The sequence below is a fragment of the Ranitomeya variabilis genome, chromosome 1, assembly GCF_051348905.1.
Source record: "Ranitomeya variabilis isolate aRanVar5 chromosome 1, aRanVar5.hap1, whole genome shotgun sequence".
NCBI classification, from domain to species: Eukaryota; Metazoa; Chordata; class Amphibia; order Anura; family Dendrobatidae; genus Ranitomeya; species Ranitomeya variabilis.
The window spans coordinates 31903430-31926099 of NC_135232.1; the positions used below are offsets into that span (position 1 = coordinate 31903430).

The following is a 22670-nucleotide window of genomic DNA, read 5'->3' on the forward strand; positions in this document are numbered from 1 at the left end:
ACTCTGGGGCGCTGCATACTTATGCTGGCTAACAGATGTAAATCATTCAGCTGCGGCAAGAAAAACAAAATCTCCGAGCAGTAAAAAATACTTGAAGGACCCCCAAGCGTGCTCGAAAAAATCTCGGGTAGCGAGTATATTCGCTCATCACTAGTCCTGACCCCAGACCTGTCCTACACCAGTAATGGAGATTGTGAGACCAGCCTCCCCCCAACATCAGGGTCTAACTCCACAAATGCTCTTCTGGATGAAGGGGGAAAACCCCCCACAGATTTTATAGAAATCCTCCCCAGAAGAGTGAGAGCCGCTATATTTGCAGAGGGGAAGCTCCATAATAATGTCTATGGATCTAGGATGGGAGGTTAGAACAGCTCCTGGAGGGAGAATTTACAGGGGGCACATACTTTTCTCCATATAGTCCAGGTAGTATTCATATATTCAATGTTCTCATATACTTTAGTGCTCATTGTGCTCCTGGATGCAATTGTAGAGCAATCGGTCCTGTTCACTCCGTTAGGAAGGGCTTCCCAGGGAGTGACCCTGTACATCGCCGGTCCTCCTCTCAGCTGATGCAATGTGTCCAGTGTAGACAATGCTCTGTGAGTGACTGATACATTGTAAGAATCCAGCAGAGAGATCCATGCAGCTGCAGCTGTGTTTAGCTCATAGAGCATTATCTTCCTCACAGATCATTGTCTGCCTCACAGAGCATTGTCTGTCTCACAGAGCATTGTCTGTCTCACAGAGCATTGTCTGTCTCACAAAGCATTGTCTGCCTCACAGAGCATTGTCTTCCTCACAGAGCATTGTCTGTCTCACAGAGCATTGTCTGCCTCGCAGAGCGTTGTCTACCAAACAGAGCATTGTCTGCCTCACAGTACATTGTATACCTCACAGAGTATTGTCTACCTCACAGAGCATTATCTGCCTCACAGAGCTTTGTCTGCCTCACAGAGCTTTTGTCTGCCTCACAGAGCATTGTCTAACTCACAGAGCGTTGTCTACCTCACAGAGCATTGTCTGCCTCACAGAGCGTTGTCTACCTCACAGAGCATTGTCTACCTCACAGAGCATTGTCTGCCTCACAGAGCGTTGTCTACCTCACAGAGCATTGTCTGCCTCACAGAGCGTTGTCTACCAAACAGAGCATTGTCTACCTCACAGAGCATCCACACTGTATACCTGCTATAGGCAATTTGCCCTTTGCATTGCCCTCAGTTGATATGGCCCCTTGTTATTCTTGTGTGCAGTACGCACGTGCCGGTCTGCGACTTCGTCCGTTGATGCCTGCACCAGCGGTACGTCTTCTTCCGGGTCACGTGGGGCCCCACATGTTTCTGGTTGGTGGCCGCCAACTTGGCTGCGGCTCATCGGATGTAGGGCGACGCACGGTGACATGATCCTGCGCACATTCTCGATTTTCTATTTAAACTCTATGCCCTGTCACATTTGTGCGCCCCCTGAGGAAGGTAACACTACCGAAACGCGCGTCGGGGTGAAAGGGTGTCCCTGGGTGTCTGCATCCTCATTGATAAGGTAATATGGAAAGGTATTTTGTGATCTAAAACCATTATAGGAATATGTGATGTGTTCTATAGGCTATTGTGCTGCGATATTTGTGATGTTTATACTATGTAGACACCCACATGTTCCTTACTTGAGTATATTGCTGGTCTACCTATATATCTATATATGATTTATACCAGAGACATACCTTACCTTGGGCTTTTTGTATGTGGGTATTATCTGGATACCATCTTTTGGCCCTGTTGAGCCCGACTGTCTGATGTGATACATTTTTTAAAAATTTGATCTAATAAAGTTGTGATTGTTGGATTCTATGACTGCCTATTAGTTGTTTGTTCTTGCTTAGTTCTTTTGCAGTTATCCATATATCCATGCATAGATGGTAGACTGTTAGATTTATTTCTACAATTTATGTTATTTGTGATGATAGATACTCTCTACCACTGATTATGTTCATCAGAATTTGGTTCTCACAGAGCATTGTCTGCCTCACAGAGCATTCTCCATCTCACAGAGCATTGTCTGCCTCACAGAGCATTGTCTACCTCACAGAGCATTGTCTGCCTCGCAGAGCTTTGTCTACCTCACAGAGCATTGTCTGCCTCACAGAGCATTGTCTGCCTCACTGAGCTTTGTCTGCCTCACAGAGCTTTGTCTGCCTCACAGAGCATTGTCTGCCTCACAGAGCACTGTTTGCCTCACAGAGCATTGTCTGCCTCACAGAGCTTTGTCTACCTCACAGAGCATTGTCTGCCTCACAGAGCTTTGTCTACCTCACAGAGCATTGTCTGCCTCACAGAGCATTGTCTGCCTCACAGAGCTTTGTCTACCTCACAGAGCATTGTCTACCTCACAGAGCATTGTCTGCCTCACAGAGCATTGTCTGCCTCACAGAGCATTGTCTACCTCAGAGATCTTTGTCTGCCTCACAGAGCTTTGTCTGCCTCACAGAGCATTGTCTGCCTCACAGAGCATGGTCTACACTGGATACTTTGTATCAGCTGAGAGCAGGACCGGCGACGTACAGGGTCACTGACTTTGAATGGAAACTAGTGTCGTCATTCACTGACAGCCAATGTTGAATATCTTGGAAATGTAGAGGAACTGAAGCCCAAAGTCTGAGCACTTTTTCTTTTCTTTGTTTTCCCTATTTTCTTGTTCCCATGCTGGTGTTTGTAGTGCCCCGTGGTTATCGGAGATTATATACAACGGCTCCAGCCCTGCAGATATACGTGGTCTCTCCGGCTTTTCTCACGTCCATCATTCTTCTTCATGGTCAGATCTGAGCCCTCTGACGATGTGCGGCTCCACATGGGAGGTCCTCGCACGGACAGATATGCTCAGGCCGCAGGGCGCTCGGTCTGTTTCATCTCCGCAGGCTTTAATGTCACTTTTCACGTGTAAATTCAGTGAGTTTCACTTTTTTTTTATCTGAAGGATTAGTGATAACATTATGGAAAAATATGTATCAAGAGAAGTCGCTGTTCAAGGAGACACGAAGGAGACAAAGCGCTGCTGAGCCGCATGGCGTCCGCTTCATTTACTGATAAGAACATCCCAGATTGTGAGGCCTATGAAGCATTAAATGGCCGATTATGTGCCAAGGACCGGACACATTCCACTTATGGAGCTCGCTGACAGTAACAACATGTGCACAGGAAATGTCTGACGAGAAACACATGTCATCAGATTTCCTACGTCCAGTATCTAAATATCATTAGTTGCAATGAAGGAAGGAAGTAGTAAAATACTCAAAGCTCAGTCCTGGACTTACTGCACGTGGCATATTGTACGCATATCACAGTGGTATCTAAGGGGTTAAACTGCTGCAATCAGAGCTAGCTCCAATTTCACCACTTATCGTCCGGTGTCGACAGTATAGCACAGCTGGCACCTGCAATGTACAGAGCGCGCTCAGCTCCTGAGCCTGCCATCTGCATCTGCAGTGGATGTATATGTCGCCAGCAGATGATCTTGAGATTTCCTGGACAGTGGTGCTCCTGTCAGCCTCCTGAGCAGGGAACTGCAATGTTCACGTGTCTGTCTTTACTTCTGCTCTCAGCTTTCGTGAAATTGACCACCATGGACCACCATGGAAGTAAATCATGTTTCGGTGATGCTCTGTCAGGAAATGTTTCTAGTAGATCAAATTCACTCATCTCGAGTTTCTACTACTTTATTTGTGGCCGTCCGGTGGTTGTGGTGTCTATTCCAGCCTGTTATTTTTCTAGCATGTTGCTATGATGCGTTGTATTTGGAGGCTTGAAGAAAGATACGAATAGACCATCTGTAGCTCCACGGTAGAAGGTCATTCTCAGCCAAGCCAGGAGGAACCATAAAGTCTAAGGCTAGTTCTACACACCATGACTTGACCATCCCTGGGTCTCCTGACCCACGACAGCTTCATATATTTCCTATGAGGCTTAGTTTTGGTCAGGAGAACCAGGGAAGATTTGGACTTTGTGGACCATGCATGAACTGTTAACGTTGGAAAGGAGCCTAACTAGCACTGTGACCCCTTCATTGTAAGAATTAGTGGTGGTCCTAAAATTCAGACCCCCATCAATCTGTATATACTGGAAATTATTATTATTGGGTTGTCCTGATAACCTGTCCTGATATAGCTGATAACGAGTGGTGACAGAACCTGCTGGAATAAGGTGTTATCTGAACATGCTCAGGTGCTAACCGAGTGAATTCGGAGTGCTCGAAAAGTATGTTCCAGTCCCTGCGGCTGCAAGTCTCGCGGCTGATAGCCACAACACATGCAGGGATTGGCTGTGCGTTGGTCCCAGAAGATGTCCTCCTCTCCACCAATTTATACCTTCACTGGACATTCCCTTTCGAATAGATAGAAATGAGACTTTCCACCCTCTGGGGGTCCATACTGTGCTCCAGACAGATGGACACAGATGGATTTTTCACTGATTTTCAGGAAACGTTCCGTCACATGCCACATTACAAATGTCTCCTGTGACCCCGAGGCTCTGACGCACCAGACGGCAGCACATGGATCCATAGTAAGGGGTCATCCCTCCGCCGTCATACAGGCTCTGCGCACTTTATTGCTGATGACTCTTTTCTTGTCCTCTATCTACAGTGTTTTTCTATAAAAATGATTTATTGGTCATTCCATTAGCGTAACATGAAATCAATATCCCGCATTTACCCTGCGATTTAGGAGCCCCGTGAGCCATGGAAATCCATTAGTAGATTGTCCTGATATTGGCGGATTGTTGGGACTTATTAGGTGAAGTGGGAAATGGCGGTGGATCTGTACAGAGTCGCAGGACGAACGCGAGCCTCCGAACTATGGAGTCATAGGTTTGTGTGCCGCCTTATGGAGGAACACTATGTCACGGGGTTAGTTGTTATGACCCCAATGGCGAGGGTCTCAGAGGAACGTGGAAGTCTGCAGAATACAAAAATCCAGCTCATAGGGCAGTGGTAACTGGGTTGACCATATATCTACTCCTAACGCCAACACTAGAAGTAGCCGGGGATCATTCCTACGTTGATTCTAGATGACACGCGCCAGCCGGAGAATCTAGCTACCCCTAGTAGAGGAAAACAAAGACCTTTCTTGCCTCCAGAGAAGGGGACCCCAAAGCTGGATAGAAGCCCCCCACAAATAATGACGGTGAGGTAAGAGGAAATGACAAACACAGAAATGAACCAGGTTTAGCACAGAGAGGCCCGCTTACTGATAGCAGAATAAAGAAAGGTAACTTATATGGTCAACAAAAACCCTATCAAAATCCACACTGGAAATTCAAGAACCCCCGAACCGTCTAACGGTCCGGGGGGAGAACACCAGCCCCCTAGAGCTTCCAGCAAAGGTCAGGATATAGATTTGGAACAAGCTGGACAAAAATACAAAACCAAAACAAATAGCAAAAAGCAAAAGGCAGACTTAGCTGATATAACTGGAACCAGGATCAGTAGACAAGAGCACAGCAGACTAGCTCTGATAACTACGTTGCCAGGCATTGAACTGAAGGTCCCGGGAGCTTATATAGCAACACCCCTAACTAACGACCCAGGTGCGGATAAAAGGAAAGACAGAAAAACCAGAGTCAAAAAACTAGTAACCACTAGAGGGAGCAAAAAGCAAATTCACAACAGTACCCCCCCCTTAGTGAGGGGTCACCGAACCCTCACCACGACCACCAGGGCGATCAGGATGAGCGGCATGAAAGGCACGAACTAAATCGGCCGCATGAACATCAGAGGCGACCACCCAGGAATTATCCTCCTGACCATAGCCCTTCCACTTGACCAGGTACTGAAGCTTCCGCCTGGAGAGGCGAGAATCCAAGATCTTCTCCACCACGTACTCCAACTCGCCCTCAACCAACACCGGAGCAGGAGGCTCAGCAGAAGGAACTACAGGCACAATGTACCGCCGCAACAAGGACCTATGAAATACATTGTGAATAGCAAACGACACAGGAAGATCCAGACGAAAAGATACAGGATTAAGGATTTCCAATATCTTGTAAGGCCCAATAAAACGAGGTTTAAATTTGGGAGAGGAGACCTTCATAGGAACAAAGCGGGAAGAAAGCCACACCAAATCCCCAACGCGTAGTCGGGGACCCACACCGCGGCGGCGGTTGGCAAAGCGCTGAGCCTTCTCCTGTGACAACTTCAAGTTGTCCACCACATGATTCCAGATCTGCTGCAACCTATCCACCACAGAATCCACCCCAGGACAGTCAGAAGGCTCCACATGACCCGAAGAAAAGCGAGGATGGAAGCCAGAGTTGCAGAAAAAAGGCGAAACCAAGGTGGCGGAACTAGCCCGATTATTAAGGGCAAACTCAGCCAACGGCAAGAATGACACCCAATCGTCCTGATCAGCAGAGACAAAACACCTCAAATAAGCCTCCAAAGTCTGATTGGTTCGCTCCGTCTGTCCATTAGTCTGAGGATGGAAAGCAGACGAAAACGACAAATCAATGCCCATCCTACTACAAAAGGATCGCCAGAACCTGGAAACGAACTGGGATCCTCTGTCTGACACAATATTCTCAGGGATGCCGTGCAAACGAACCACGTTCTGGAAAAACACAGGAACAAGATCGGAAGAGGAAGGCAGCTTAGGCAAAGGAACCAAATGGACCATCTTGGAGAAGCGATCACATATCACCCAGATAACGGACATGCCCTGAGATAGCGGAAGATCAGAAATGAAATCCATGGAGATATGTGTCCAAGGTCTCCTCGGGACAGGCAAGGGCAAGAGCAAACCGCTGGCACGAGAACAGCAAGGCTTAGCTCGAGCACAAGTCCCACAGGACTGCACAAATGACCGCACATCTCTTGACAAGGAAGGCCACCAAAAGGACCTGGACACCAGATCTCTGGTGCCAAAAATTCCCGGGTGACCTGCCAACACCGAGGAATGAACCTCGGAAATGACTCTGCTGGTCCACTTATCCGGAACAAACAGTCTGTCAGGTGGACAAGACTCAGGCCTATCAGCCTGAAATCTCTGCAACACACGTCGCAGATCCGGAGAAATAGCTGACAAGATAACTCCATCTTTAAGAATACCAACAGGATCAGCGACTCCAGGAGCATCAGGCACAAAGCTCCTAGAAAGAGCATCGGCCTTCACATTCTTTGAACCTGGTAAATACGAGACAACAAAATCAAAGCGGGAGAAAAACAATGACCAGCGGGCCTGTCTCGGATTAAGGCGTTTAGCAGACTCGAGATACATCAGATTTTTGTGATCAGTCAAGACCACCACACGATGCTTAGCACCCTCGAGCCAATGACGCCACTCCTCAAATGCCCATTTCATGGCCAACAACTCCCGATTGCCCACATCATAATTTCGCTCGGCAGGCGAAAACTTCCTAGAGAAAAAGGCACAAGGTTTCATAACAGAGCAACCAGGGCCTCTCTGCGACAAAACGGCCCCTGCCCCAATCTCCGAAGCATCCACCTCAACCTGAAAGGGAAGTGAGACGTCAGGCTGGCACAAAACAGGCGCCGAAGTAAACCGGCGTTTCAACTCCTGGAAAGCCTCCACGGCAGCAGGAGCCCAGTTAGCTACATCGGAGCCCTTCTTGGTCATATCCGTCAAAGGTTTCACAATGCTAGAAAAATTAGCGATAAAACGACGGTAGAAGTTAGCGAAGCCCAAGAACTTCTGAAGACTCTTAACTGACGAGGGCTGAGTCCAATCAAGAATAGCTCGGACCTTGACTGGGTCCATCTCCACAGCAGAAGGGGAAAAAATGAACCCCAAAAAGGGAACCTTCTGTACACCAAAGAGACACTTTGAGCCCTTGACAAACAAAGAATTTTCACGCAAAATTTTAAAGACCAACCTGACCTGCTCCACATGCGAATCCCAATTATCAGAAAAAACCAAAATATCATCCAGATAAACAATCAAAAATTTATCCAGATACTTCCGGAAAATGTCATGCATAAAGGACTGAAAAACTGAAGGCGCATTGGAGAGCCCAAAAGGCATCACCAAGTACTCAAAATGACCTTCGGGCGTATTGAATGCGGTTTTCCATTCATCACCTTGCTTAATGCGCACAAGGTTGTACGCACCACGAAGGTCTATCTTGGTGAACCACTTGGCACCCTTAATCCGGGCAAACAAGTCAGACAACAGCGGTAAAGGATACTGAAATTTGACAGTGATCTTATTTAAAAGCCGATAATCAATACAAGGTCTCAAAGATCCGTCCTTTTTTGCCACAAAAAAGAATCCCGCACCAAGAGGGGAAGAAGACGGACGAATATGTCCTTTTTCCAGAGACTCCTTGATATATGAACGCATAGCGGTATGTTCAGGTACCGACAGATTAAACAGTCTTCCCTTAGGAAATTTACTGCCTGGGATCAAATCTATAGCACAGTCACAGTCCCTATGAGGAGGCAGTGCACTGGACTCAGACTCACTGAAGACATCCTGATAATCAGACAAATACTCCGGAACTTCCGAAGGCGTAGAAGAAGCAATAGACACAGGCAGGGAATCCTCATGAATACCACGACAGCCCCAACTTGAGACTGACATAGCCTTCCAGTCCAGGACTGGATTATGGGTCTGTAACCATGGCAGCCCTAAAACGACCAAATCATGCATTTTATGTAAAACCAGGAAACGTATCACCTCGCGGTGTTCAGGAGTCATGCACATGGTAACCTGAGTCCAATACTGCGGTTTATTTGCTGCCAATGGTGTAGCATCAATACCCCTAAGAGGAATAGGATTTTCTAATGGTTCAAGAGTAAATCCACAGCGCTTAGCAAATGAGAGATCCATGAGACTCAGGGCAGCACCTGAATCTACGAACGCCATGACAGGATAAGATGACAGTGAGCAAATCAAAGTTACAGACAGAATAAATTTAGGTTGCAAATTACCAACGGTGACAGGACTAACAACCTTAGCTATACGTTTAGAGCATGCTGAGATAACATGTGTAGAATCACCACAGTAGTAGCACAAGCCATTCCGGCGTCTATGAATTTTCCGCTCATTTCTAGTCAGGATTCTATCACATTGCATTAAATCAGGTGTCTGTTCAGACAACACCATGAGGAAATTTGCGGTTTTTCTATCACATTGCACCGAATTAGGTGTCTGTTCAGACAACACCATGGGGGAATTTGCGGTTTTGCGCTCCCGCAACCGCCGGTCAATTTGAATAGCCAGTGCCATAGTATCATTCAGACCTGTGGGAATGGGAAAACCCACCATAACATTCTTAATGGCTTCAGAAAGGCCATTTCTAAAATTAGCGGCCAGTGCACACTCGTTCCAATGTGTCAGCACGGACCATTTCCGAAATTTTTGGCAATACACTTCAGCCTCGTCCTGCCCCTGAGACATAGACAGCAAGGCCTTTTCTGCCTGAATCTCAAGATTGGGTTCCTCATAAAGTAAACCGAGCGCCAGAAAAAACGCATCAAGATCAGCCAATGCCGGATCTCCTGGCGCCAGCGAAAAAGCCCAATCCTGAGGGTCGCCCCGTAAGAACGAAATAACAATCTTTACTTGCTGAGCAGAATCTCCTGATGAACAGGGTCTCAGGGACAAAAACAATTTACAATTATTCACGAAATTCCTAAACTTAAGCCTGTCTCCGGAAAACAGTTCAGGAATCGGTATTTTAGGTTCTGACCTAGGATTTCTGATAACATAGTCTTGTATGCCCTGCACACGAGTAGCCAGCTGGTCCACACTTGTAATCAAGGTCTGGACATTCATGTCTGCAGCAAGCATAGCCACTCTGAGGTAAAGGGGAAGGAGAAAAAAAAAACTCAGAATCTTCTTTCTTATAATCCCTCTTCTGCAATGCATTAAACATTTAATACTGGCCTGGCAAACTGTTATGACCCCAATGGCGAGGGTCTCAGAGGAACGTGGAAGTCTGCAGAATACAAAAATCCAGCTCATAGGGCAGTGGTAACTGGGTTGACCATATATCTACTCCTAACGCCAACACTAGAAGTAGCCGGGGATCATTCCTACGTTGATTCTAGATGACACGCGCCAGCCGGAGAATCTAGCTACCCCTAGTAGAGGAAAACAAAGACCTTTCTTGCCTCCAGAGAAGGGGACCCCAAAGCTGGATAGAAGCCCCCCACAAATAATGACGGTGAGGTAAGAGGAAATGACAAACACAGAAATGAACCAGGTTTAGCACAGAGAGGCCCGCTTACTGATAGCAGAATAAAGAAAGGTAACTTATATGGTCAACAAAAACCCTATCAAAATCCACACTGGAAATTCAAGAACCCCCGAACCGTCTAACGGTCCGGGGGGAGAACACCAGCCCCCTAGAGCTTCCAGCAAAGGTCAGGATATAGATTTGGAACAAGCTGGACAAAAATACAAAACCAAAACAAATAGCAAAAAGCAAAAGGCAGACTTAGCTGATATAACTGGAACCAGGATCAGTAGACAAGAGAACAGCAGACTAGCTCTGATAACTACGTTGCCAGGCATTGAACTGAAGGTCTAGGGAGCTTATATAGCAACACCCCTAACTAACGACCCAGGTGCGGATAAAAGGAATGACAGAAAAACCAGAGTCAAAAAACTAGTAACCACTAGAGGGAGCAAAAAGCAAATTCACAACAGTTAGTCTACAGCAGAAGAATAACGCCGTAATACTGCGTCCATGGGCATGGCGGGATTATTATCTATGATGGAATCAGTATTACAGCCTCAGTATGGAATAAGACCTGCACCATCGGCCCATAAACGTCATGGGGGCCATGCTTTGGTTACATGGACCTATAATATATTAATGTGCACAAACCCTTTAAAAAAAATGAAACTGCCGACCTTCTCCCTGAGACTTAGGTGTTATCGCTGGTTTCATTTACCATACAGATTCCATGATTGTGACTGGTTCAAATAAAAAACATATATATATTTATAATTGTAGCATCCCATTGTAGCATCGTTCTATCTGCGAGCGCGGCATTATTCTTCCAAGCCTTTCCTGCTTTTGCATTTTCCACAGTGTAAACACCTACAACAAAGGATAGGAATAGCAATGTTTGCATCCTGTCTCTATGGGACAGCAGTGTAATTATTTTTCCATTTAAGCATCTATAATTAAAAAACAAAATTAACAATGCTCTGTGACGGTTACTATCTTCATTTGGCTCCTTGGGATGCACTCTCCATTCATTCATTGGTTCAGTATGAGAGAAGGAGAAGACTCGAAATATTGCAGCCGTTTACTTCCTCCCAGCTCATGTCAGTTGCAGAAACGGATAGATAGATAGATAGATAGATAGATAGATAGATAGATAGATAGATAGATAGATAGATAGATAGATGATAGATAGATAATAGATGATAGATAGATAGATAGATAGATAGATAGATAGATAGATAGATAATAGATATGATAGATAATAGATAGATAGATAGATAGATAGATAGATAATAGATAGATAATAGATAGATAATAGATATATAATAGATAGATAGATAGATAGATAGATAGATAATAGATATGATAGATAGATAATACATAATAGATAATAGATAGATGATGGATGGACAGATAGATAATAGATAGATAGATGATAGATAGATAGATGATAGATAGATATATAGATGATAGATAATACATAGATAATAGGTGGATAATAGATAGATAGATAGATAGATAGATAGATAGATAGATAGATAGATAGATAGATAGATAGATACAAAAAATGAAGGCAGCACACCAGTTCAGGGAGAAAAAATGTGACTATTTAATTGCCCAAAATGGCAATGTTTCAGCACATGATTGTGAGCCTTGAGAAACGTCACCAGTTTGGGCAATTTAATAGTCATATTTTTTCTCCCTGAACTGGTGTGCTGCCTTCATTTTTTGTATCTATCTATCTATCTATCTATTATCTATCTATCTATTATCTATTTATTATTATCTATCTATTTTCTATCTATTATCTATCATCTATTATCTATTTATCTATCTATCTATTATCTATCTATTAACTATTATTATCTATCTATCTATTCAGACACGCATTGAACACAGCAACAGATGTATATCACTAATTATGAAAAATACTATAATAGATCTCATAAACAGTGAGTGACATATATCTGCTGTATAAGGAAGAATGGCAGAACATTCGGAAATGTGTGACTAGTACTACCCAGGAGAGAAAGGCGGGAGAGGACAATAGGATTAAGGCTCGAATACCTAACACCACATAAATATGATCAGGAGATACGATGCCCGCACACCCCTCGCCCCTCCGATCCCATGTACCCTCAGGCATGGCACCTCGCTCATATTTCTGTATTCTCAGTGACTCCCCGCAGTCACACTTGCTCTTTTGATCGGCTTTTGCACCTCATATTCCTGACTGACCTGCTCTCCTGTATTTTGGACACCCTACATAATTATTGCGTGTTGTTCTATTTATTGTCCATATATAGTTTTACACTTTAGTGGTATTTCTTCTCACTGCACAGTTTCTAATGATTATTCTTTTCTATTTTTTCTGTATTTGCCTTGATGCTCCGATGTCCACCTGTTTCATTATCCCAGTTACATTAATATTCAGTGTCACACTGACACTGTCAGGCACTTTCCTTGTGGGCCCTCTTGTCATTTAGGCTGATTTACCTGCACATTATCCTTCTGCATATATTACCGGGTGTTTTGGCTTTTAATATATTATATTTTATTGCTTTTTATAATCATGTTTTATTACTTGTGCGGGCACCTCTTTTGTTGTAGTGCTACGTCTTATTGCCCTCATTAATAAAGGTATTCGAGCCTTAATCCTATTGTCCTCTCCTTCCTTGACCACACATTCGGCCTTTCTCTCCTGGGTAGTCACACATTTCCGAATGTTCTGCCATTCTTCCTTATACAGCAGATATATGTCACTCACTGTTTATAAGATCTATTATACTATTTATCATGATTAGTGATATACATCTATTGCTGTGTTCACTACGTGTCTGAATAGGTAGATATATAATAGACTAGATGGTGGCCCGATTCGATTGATTGCACAGCGACGTAGTATATTGCCCAGCCACGTAGTATATTGCCCAGCCACGTAGTATATTGCCCAGCCACGTAGTATATTGCCTAGTGACGTAGTATATTGCCCAGCCATGTAGTATATTGCCCAGCCACGTAGTATATTGCCCAGCCACGTAGTATATTGGCCAGCCACATAGTATATTGGCCAGCCACGTAGTATATTGCCCAGCTACGTAGTATATTGCCCAGTGACATAGTATATTGCCCAGCCACGTATGTCACAGGTTTAAAAATAAAAAATAAACATATACTCACCTTCCAAGGGCCCCTTGCAGTTCTGTCGCCTGTGTGCGGTGCAGGCGGCAGCTACCAGTCCCAGGGTGTGATGACGTCGCAGTCACATGACCGTGACGTCATGGCAGGTCCTTCTCGCAGACCATCCTTGCCACCAGAACCTGCCGCTTGCATGGAGCGGTCACCGGAGCATCGCGAGGAGCGGGAAAGGCAGCGAAAGGGGAGTATATAATGATTCTTTATTTTTTTTAATTATTTTTAACATTAGATGTTTTTACTATTGACGCTGCATAGGCAACATCAATAGTAAAAACTTGGTCACACAGGGTTAATAGCGGCGGTAACTGAGTGAGTTACCCGCAGCATAACGCGGTCCTTTACCGTTGGCATTAACCCTGTGTGAGCGGTGACTGTGGAGAGTATGGAGCGGGTGCCGGGAAGTAGGGAGGGACTAATCGGACTGTGGCCGTCGCAGATTGGTCGTGGCAGCCATGACAGGCAGCTGGCGAGACTAATCAGCGACTTGGATTCCATGACAGACAGAGGCCGTGACCAATGAATATCCGTGACAGAAAGACAGAAGGACAGACGGAAGTGACCCTTAGACAATTATATAGTAGATAGATAATAGATAACAGATAGATGATACATAGATAGATAATAGATAGATAGATAATGGATAATATATAGATAATATATATATAGAGAGACCCACCAGTTGCCGCTGATATCTTCAGGCTATACTATTGCTTTTCTACTATTTACCAGACAGAACGTAGGGTACTTAGTTAACACTATTACAAAAAGGTATCAAAGCCATCCCACGAGGACAGCCTGTACCTTTCAGGAGGGGTGTCTCAGTTTTCCCCTGTCCTTTTCTGCCCTTATTCACATTGACGTCACACGGTAAGCTTTTGAAATTAGAGAGAGGTTAGGACCGTCCTGATGGGTCACCTTGTCGTGGTAGGATGATCAAAATAGCATTAACTTAGAACCCCATGCTATTTACATGTACTATTACTATTTATGTGCTTATTTTGTTTTGGCCTTTTTGTTTCTGGGGTTTTCTTTGTGAAATGACCCCAGTGTGAACGTGCGTCTTACATTTTGCACGTTTACCAGCGTATAGTCCGGCTCATTTGCTTGGTTTTCTGTTGTAGTACGTTTGCTTTAATATACAGTTTTTCTTTTTCCTGCCACCCCCATGTCAAGCATGGATGTAGAAAAATAGAGAAAATCATACGAGCAGCGCTCCCGAGAGTCTCATTCCTTCGACCTATTGATTCTTCTTTCACTGATAATCCACTTGACCAAAGAGTCTGGCAAATTGCTCACGACATTTCAAGCACAGAAAGGCGAAAGCCGCTCGTTGGAACGTTCAGTGTTTGTGTATGTGACGTAACTATCACATCGGGCAATATCATCAGATATTACCCACAGAAATCTCATTGGTGACCAATGACCTTGTGATGACCTTCTGATTTAATCTATAGGAAGTGATTGATTGCAGTTATTGATTCCAAAGGGTGTGCAATAAAATATTAAGTTATGGGTGCCAACAATTTTTTTCGACCCATTTTTGGGGTTTTTGTGTGAAATTTTGTCCATTTTGCCTTTTTTTTCTCTTTTTTTATGTTCGTCCAATACACGCAAAATAAATAAACCTATGTATAACAAAACATGTGGAATTGCAATAATTTTCAGGGATAAATACTTAATTTTCTGGAATAATTTCATAGCCAACACTTTCAGCCATGACTGTATCTTCATCGCCCTGTATTATAGTTTTGGGTGAGGTACCGGGACCTAAAAACGACAATACGGACGCTTCTGTTTTATTTTTTGTGGGGCTTTTTCTCTGCAGATTAATTCATTTTGAGATACTGGATGTTTGTTATTTTATTTTTTTTACTAGGGAAAACTTTTCTTTTTACACTTTTTTAATATATTTTTGTATTTATTTTTAGATTTTTTTGGCTATCTTTTTACGTTAGACTTTATTTCAGTGATTGACAATGTTATTTAAATAGTTATGCAGCAGTGATAGGAGTCTGCACTTATTTCCCGTACTAGAGGCAGATGCTGGCTGTACAACACAGTCGGCACCTGCCTTTTGGAGAGCGGGAACAGCTACTGAGCCCGCTGCACAGATCCCAACCCACTCCGTGATGGATACCCACGCTTGGTTTTATTTTCTACAGGATTAGAAAATAAATATTTAATTGAATTAAAAAGTCATTAAAAAGTTTTTCAAAGTTTTCTAAGAAGCAGATTAAGTCTCCAATTAGGTGAGATTCGCGGGAAGACCGGAAGGTCACGGTGTAAATAATTCACCTTTTTCTGTCCACAGCTGCAAGAAGAACTGGGATGGGAAGAGTCAGATAACATTATCTCCATTCTGAGTATTTCTGCTTTTCAGGGAAAATATTGCTGAACCCCAGTTTTAAGGTCAATGTCAAACTGGACATGGAAATAACGAAGTGCAGATGTTTATTTCATCTCGAAAAATGTCCAAATACATAAGGAGAAGCATTAGACGCGCAATATTATATTAGATTCCTCTCCTGAATTCACACACTGTAGTTTACATACAAAATGACCAAAGTCCATAAAGTACAACCTTACATCTGGAAAAATACAAAGCGATGAAGTCAATGACATAATGTAAAAGTCACCGGTAGCCATAATTTGCCAGACGGAGGTCGGTACAGCCCCGTATATGTCTTTGGATGTCATACTCCAGCTCCTGGGGGTGTATGAAGGCTTAGTGCCTTCTTCAGGACACGTTAATTAAGGATCCACGCTACCTATTTGGGTGACCACCATTTTTGTATCTACATTCATCTACATGGCACATGTGCGCAATAGGAAACTTCCTTCATGTACTACATAGACTTGTTTTTAAGTTCTCAGGAAAAAAGGAATCATGATGAGGGGTTAAGAACGCATTCTACAAAAAGGGGGGGAGTGAAAGAACATTCAATGGCACCTTTACTATCCGTTTCAAGTTCCTACTGAATTCTTTTTTTTAAAAGAATGGACTACAGACCATGGTTTGCTGGGTTTGTATTTGTTTAGGGTGTCTGATCTAGGGGTTTGAGTTTGTTGTCAGGGTCTGGTTTGGGATTTGCGTTATTTAAGGGTTCTAGTCTTGTGTTTGTTCATGGGGTTTGTATTTGTTTAGGTGGTCTGGTCTTTGTGGTTTCTGTTTCTTCATGGGGTCTGATATGGGGCTTGCGTTTGTTCAAGGGGTGTGGTTTGGGGTTTATGTTTGTTCATGGGGCGTGGTCTAGGGTTTACATTTGTTCACAGGGCATGGTCTGGGGTTTTGCGTTTGTTCACGGGGTGTGGTCTGAGGTTATGCATTTGTTCATGGGGTGTGGTCTGGGGGTTTGTGTTTGTTCACAGGGTTTGGTCTGGGGAGTTGCGTTTGTTCAAGTCTGAGGTTTTGTTGTCATGGGGTGTTGTCTGGGGAGTTGCATTTATTCACAGGGTCTGGTCTGGGGAGTTTATGCCCCCAGGAAGAAGCATGAGCAAAACGCGCATTGGGGTCGTGAGAGACAGCGTGCCACTCGGCAACCATATGCTAAACAGCACTGACACAGGTAATAGGTTTATAGCATAACCTGATTTAGCTTGCAAATAAGCACTATGATCAGTGTCCACTTTACATTGTTTGTTGAATCTGTGTTCCTACATACTGCACTTTAACTCGTCGTGTACGTAAATATCTGATTTATTGGACTCACCCTCATTGGGCACCGGAGATTTTCTGGTCATTCTATCTCTATACTCATATTCTTGTAGGAATATACCTTTTCTGTGAGGATTACAAATCTGTACCTACACATGCCCATAAGGGTGTCTATGAATTTTCTATGTACCATTGCAGATATGGGGATATATTCTGGTGTGTAATGCAGTTACTAATCTAACCTGTATCTTCTCCCTTTCAGTTTCATCCCATTGCTTCTCTTGTTTCCATGTGCAAATGAGAATAAAGCTGAAAAGGAAATTCCAGCGTCCTTTCAACACTTATTCGCACATTCATTAAAAAAGCGTTCCGCATCCTCTTCAACCGAACAAAGCAAATTTTCATTTTTACCTTTTATTTTTGTTTTTTCTTCCTTTTCTTCTAAGAGCCTTAACTTTTTTTCATTGTCCCTCAACATGGCCATACGAGGGCTTGTTTTTTGCGTGTTGAGTTGTAGTTTTTGAATGACACAATTCACTTTACCATATGATGACTGGAAAAAAGGAAAAACATTGTAATTGAGATGAAATGGTGGGAACAAAACGCAATCTTTTTTTTATAGCAGCATTCATTGTGTGGCTGTAGTGACTCGGTGAGATGATTCTTTGATCAAATATTAAACGTCCATAGTTTTTGCATAATTTTAGTATCTTAACCCCTTCATGAGCTTGTGATTTTCTGTTTTTGCCTTTTTTGTTTTTTGCTCCCCTTCATCCCAGAGCCATAACTTTTTACATTTTTTCTGTCAATACGGCCATGTGAATGCTTGTTTTTTTTGCGGGATGTGTTGTACTTTTGAACAACACCATTCCTTTTATCATCTAATTTTTGGAAAATGGAAAAAACAAATTCCAAGTGTGGTGAAATTGAAAAAAAAGTGCAAATCCACAAATGTTTTTTGACGTTTTTTTTTACCATGTTCGCTAAATGCTAAAATTGACCTTCCATTATGATTCTCCTGGTCATTACGAGTTCGCAGATACCAAACATGTGTAGGTTCTTTTTTATTTAAGTGGTGAAAAAAAAGTTTCCGATACCCGTTCCGTCCCATTTTTCGGGATCTGGGGCCGGGTGACATCTTATTTTTTGCGTGCCGAGCTGACGTTTTTAATTATACCATTTTGGAGTAGATACAATGTTTTGATCGTCTGTTATTACATTTTATTGCAATGTTGTGGCATACAAAAAAAAGTAATTCTGGCGCTTTGATTTTTTTTACGCCGTTTACCGATTGGATTAATTCATTTTATATTTTGATAGATCAGGCGTTTTTGAATGCAGTGATACCAAATATTGTGTATTTTTTGTTTTTTTGATTGTTTTATTTTGAATGGGGAAAAAGGGGGATGATTTAAACTTTTTATATTTTTTAATTTTTTCAAATATCTTTAAAAAAATCATTTTTTTCACTTACTTCATTAAACTTGAAGCTGTAATCTTCTGATCGCTTGTGCTACACATAGCAGCGCTCCAACCCTGCTATGTGAAGCAAAAATCATCATCTACTATGAACGCTGTTCACAGGAAGGCACTCATAGCAGATCAGCAATAACAAGCTGGTGGCCTGGAGTGTGAAATATGTTGCATGTTTGTGATACCTGGATGCAGTTGTCCTTCTTTGCCTCCAAACGTAGCATCACTCTCCCCGAGAGAAAAGCAATACCACTGTGATGACCAGGACCCTGGGGCGCCGCACATATACAAGAGTAAACAGGAAAACAAAATGACATCTTACATACAGGTCAATGGTCAAAGCACCAAAGAAGATGAAAAATAGAATTTCTAAATGACTGAGTTTGAGTCCAGAGCTCCAGAATTTAGACTGCACCAATGTTGGCCGCTCGGCCACTGAACCAGGACTCCAGGTCACAAGATGTTTGTGACAATCCATAATAAATACTAGTAAGGAATAAAAAAGGCAAGAAACATAAAGTGGCTGGACGGCACTCAACAGCACGACGGGAAGGGTTACACAGATACAAAAGAGGTGAAAACAAACAATTTATTCTTCTGAGCTACAGAGATGTATGGAGAGGTATAACATAAGATGAATGACAAAAGTAAATAATACAGTGCCTACAAGTAGTATTCAACCCCCTGCAGATTTAGCAGGTTTAATAAGATGCAAATAAGTTAGAGCCTTCAAACTTCAAACAAGAGCAGGATTTATTAACAGATGCATAAATCTTACAAACCAAAAAGTTTTGTTGCTCAGTTAAATTTTTATAAATTTTAAACATAAAAGTGTGGGTCAATTATTATTCAACCCCTAGGTTTAATATTTTGTGGAATAACCTTTGTTTGCAATTACAGCTAATAATCGTCTTTTATAAGACCTGATCAGGTCGGCACAGGTCTCTGGAGTTATCTTGGCCCACTCCTCCATGCAGATCTTCTCCAAGTTATCTAGGTTCTTTGGGTGTCTCATGTGGACTTTAATCTTGAGCTCCTTCCACAAGTTTTCAATTGGGTTAAGGTCAGGAGACTGACTAGCCACTGCAACACCTTGATTTTTTGCCTCTTGAACCAGGCCTTGGTTTTCTTGGCTGTGTGATTTGGGTCGTCGTCTTGTTGGAAGATGAAATGACGACCCATCTTAAGATCCTTGATGGAGGAGCGGAGGTTCTTGGCCAAAATCTCCAGGTAGGCCGTGCTATCCATCTTCCCATGGATGCGGACCAGATGGCCAGGCCCCTTGGCTGAGAAACAGCCCCACAGCATGATGCTGCCACCACCATGCTTGACTGTAGGGATGGTATTCTTGGGGTCATATGCAGTGCCATCCAGTCTCCAAACGTCACGTGTGTGGTTGGCACCAAAGATCTCGATCTTGGTCTCATCAGACCAGAGAACCTTGAACCAGTCAGTCTCAGAGTCCTCCAAGTGATCATGAGCAAACTGTAGACTAGCCTTGACATGACGCTTTGAAAGTAAAGGTACCTTACGGGCTCGTCTGGATTGGAGACCATTGCGGTGGAGTACGTTACTTATGGTATTGACTGAAACCAATGTCCCCACTGCCATGAGATCTTCCCGGAGCTCCTTCCTTGTTGTCCTTGGGTTAGCCTTGACTCTTCGGACAAGCCTGGCCTCGGCACGGGAGGAAACTTTCAAAGGCTGTCCAGGCCATGGAAGGCTAACAGTAGTTCCATAAGCCTTCCACTTCCGGATGATGCTCCCAACAGTGGAGACAGGTAGGCCCAACTCCTTGGAAAGGGTTTTGTACCCCTTGCCAGCCTTGTGACCCTCCACGATCTTGTCTCTGATGGCCTTGGAATGCTCCTTTGTCTTTCCCATGTTGACCATGTATGAGTGCTGTTCACCAGTTTGGGGAGGGTCTTAAATAGTCAGAAAAGGCTGGAAAAAGAGATAATCAATCCAAACATGTGAAGCTCATTGTTCTTTGTGCCTGAACTACTTCTTAATACTTTAGGGGAACCAAACAGAATTCTGGTGGGTTGAGGGGTTGAATAATAAATGACCCTCTGAAAAAACTTTTCCCAATTTAAAAAAAATAAATAAACAAAGAAATAACATTCTTTTTTGCTGCAGTGCATTTCACACTTCCAGGCTGATCTACAGTCCAAATGTCACAATGCCAAGTTAATTCCAAATGTGTAAACCTGCTAAATCTGCAGGGGGTTGAATACTACTTGTAGGCACTGTATGTTACACCATCAATGTCAAAGTGTCCTGAAACACCATGGGGCAGACTCATCAGAGCATTTATACCACAAAAGTGGCGTAAAAGTCTTGAAAAGAAGCAACATTTCTTGATTTTAATCCTGACCATGACCTCCAGAAACAGACCAAGCATTCTTTGACTTTTCTCTGCCAGCTTGCTCCCCAGACCAGCAGCCACTCCACTGACACAACCCAAGGGGCCCTGCATAAATCCAGATCCCTGCAGAGGGATGAATTCCCAAGGTTCACCTGGAACCTTCTAGTTGGTGTGACTTGTTCAAATTCTGTCTATTGAAGCCTTAACTCGAGTTGTCAAACTTCTATCTACAGTGTCCCATCACAACTTTTCATGTGAGACATACAGGCCAGTATTTTGTGTCCTCCTGTAGTCAGAGTTATGCGTAGTCTGCATATTATTTAGACAGAAATGGAGTATTATTGCTTGCACAGTGCACAAAGGTGAAGCACCAGCACATTGTACTCCAGTAAGACTGGTGTTGCGTGAGCATGTGCTATCCCGTCTTGAGGAGTCGGCTCCCATGTGCCAAAAAGCCTTTGGAGCATTGTCACATGTTCCTGTGCTGAGAACAGGCCGGCCACTTCTTCTTTCTCTTTTTTTGCCTTTCATTTTGCACAGTAGTATTTGTGGATTGTTACAAATATCTGTTGATCTTGAGTCCTAATTCTGTGGCATTACCGTAAACACTGGTACATGCCAACTACCGGAGGTCTGGGCTCAAACCCAACACCGGGGGCTTTACCAGTTGTGACAATTATTTCCCATCTTCTCTACTGTTGTGATCCAGATGTAAGACGTCATTTACTTTTCTTGATTTATCATGTTTATACATCTCTGATGATTCTTTCTGCATTATGGTCTGAAGAAGGCACCGGTTCACTGCCAAAACGTGCAGCAATGGTTTTATATGAATGTATGAATAAATGCTTAGAAAGGACAACTGAGATTCTTCCTGGGCTACTCCAGCTCCTTTATATTTTTAATCATTGTTGGATTCATCGGCAACCTCCCCCAGCTTACCGGTTAGTTGGAAAGTAGTGTAATCATGGAAAAAACTTATATAAGCCGCAAGGTCCCAATCTGTATTTATTTCAAGGAGATCATATTCCTCTTCTCGCTTGGAGTATGCTTTGACAGTCAAATCTTTACATCTAATTTTGGAATTTCCCCAATGCGACTTCCCAAAAAGAGGCAAATATGTGTCATGTACCATCTTTTTTGCCCAGACAAAGGCTTGACGGACAATGTAGCTTTGGACCTCTAGATAGTTTTGGTAAAATGAAAGCTGGGCTGAGTCTGGTTGGTGTCGTTATATTTTATATAATGGAGAGAGCCCTTTATTGTTATTGTTGTACGGACGTAAGATACTAAGTTTCTCCATCTCTCGGTTCTTTCAGAACATCTCACTAGGAACGTTCCTCCAGAGTATGAACTGGTTGATCCTGTCAAGGTAGATGAGTATGGACAATTCTTATCCTATACCCTAACCCATCATGAAAATCTCAGGCGAAGGAAGCGGCACTCCCATCCTGAGAAGGTGCACTACAGGGTCCAGCAGGGAACTATGGACTTATATTTTAACATGACCATAAATGAAGGATTTCTGTCTGATGACTATATTCTTGAACGACGAACTGGGAACCAAAGTGGAGTAAGGATTACCCCTCGATTGGGACTTACCTGTCATCTCACCGGCACGGTGCTACATCCTGAGGTCGGGATCGGATACGCAACGTTTAGCGCTTGCAATGGACTGGTAAGAAGAACCTTAGTTGATATTATATAAAGATCTGAAAAGTCATTGTTTTCTACACTTTTTACAAGTTTATCATTTCTTAGTTATCACAGAAAAGCCTTTGACAACCAATATGGCCAC

At 43.2% G+C, this 22670-nt stretch overlaps 1 protein-coding gene across 1 annotated transcript in view; it reads left to right on the plus strand.

Annotated features, from left to right (window-relative positions):
• ADAMTS12 (ADAM metallopeptidase with thrombospondin type 1 motif 12) overlaps window positions 1–22670 on the plus strand; it is a 510507-nt gene that overhangs the window by 13631 nt on the left and 474206 nt on the right. The window contains exon 2 of the mRNA XM_077281848.1: window positions 22192–22550. Coding sequence (XP_077137963.1) covers window positions 22192–22550 — 359 coding nt within the window. The remainder of the gene's footprint in view (window positions 1–22191; window positions 22551–22670) is intronic.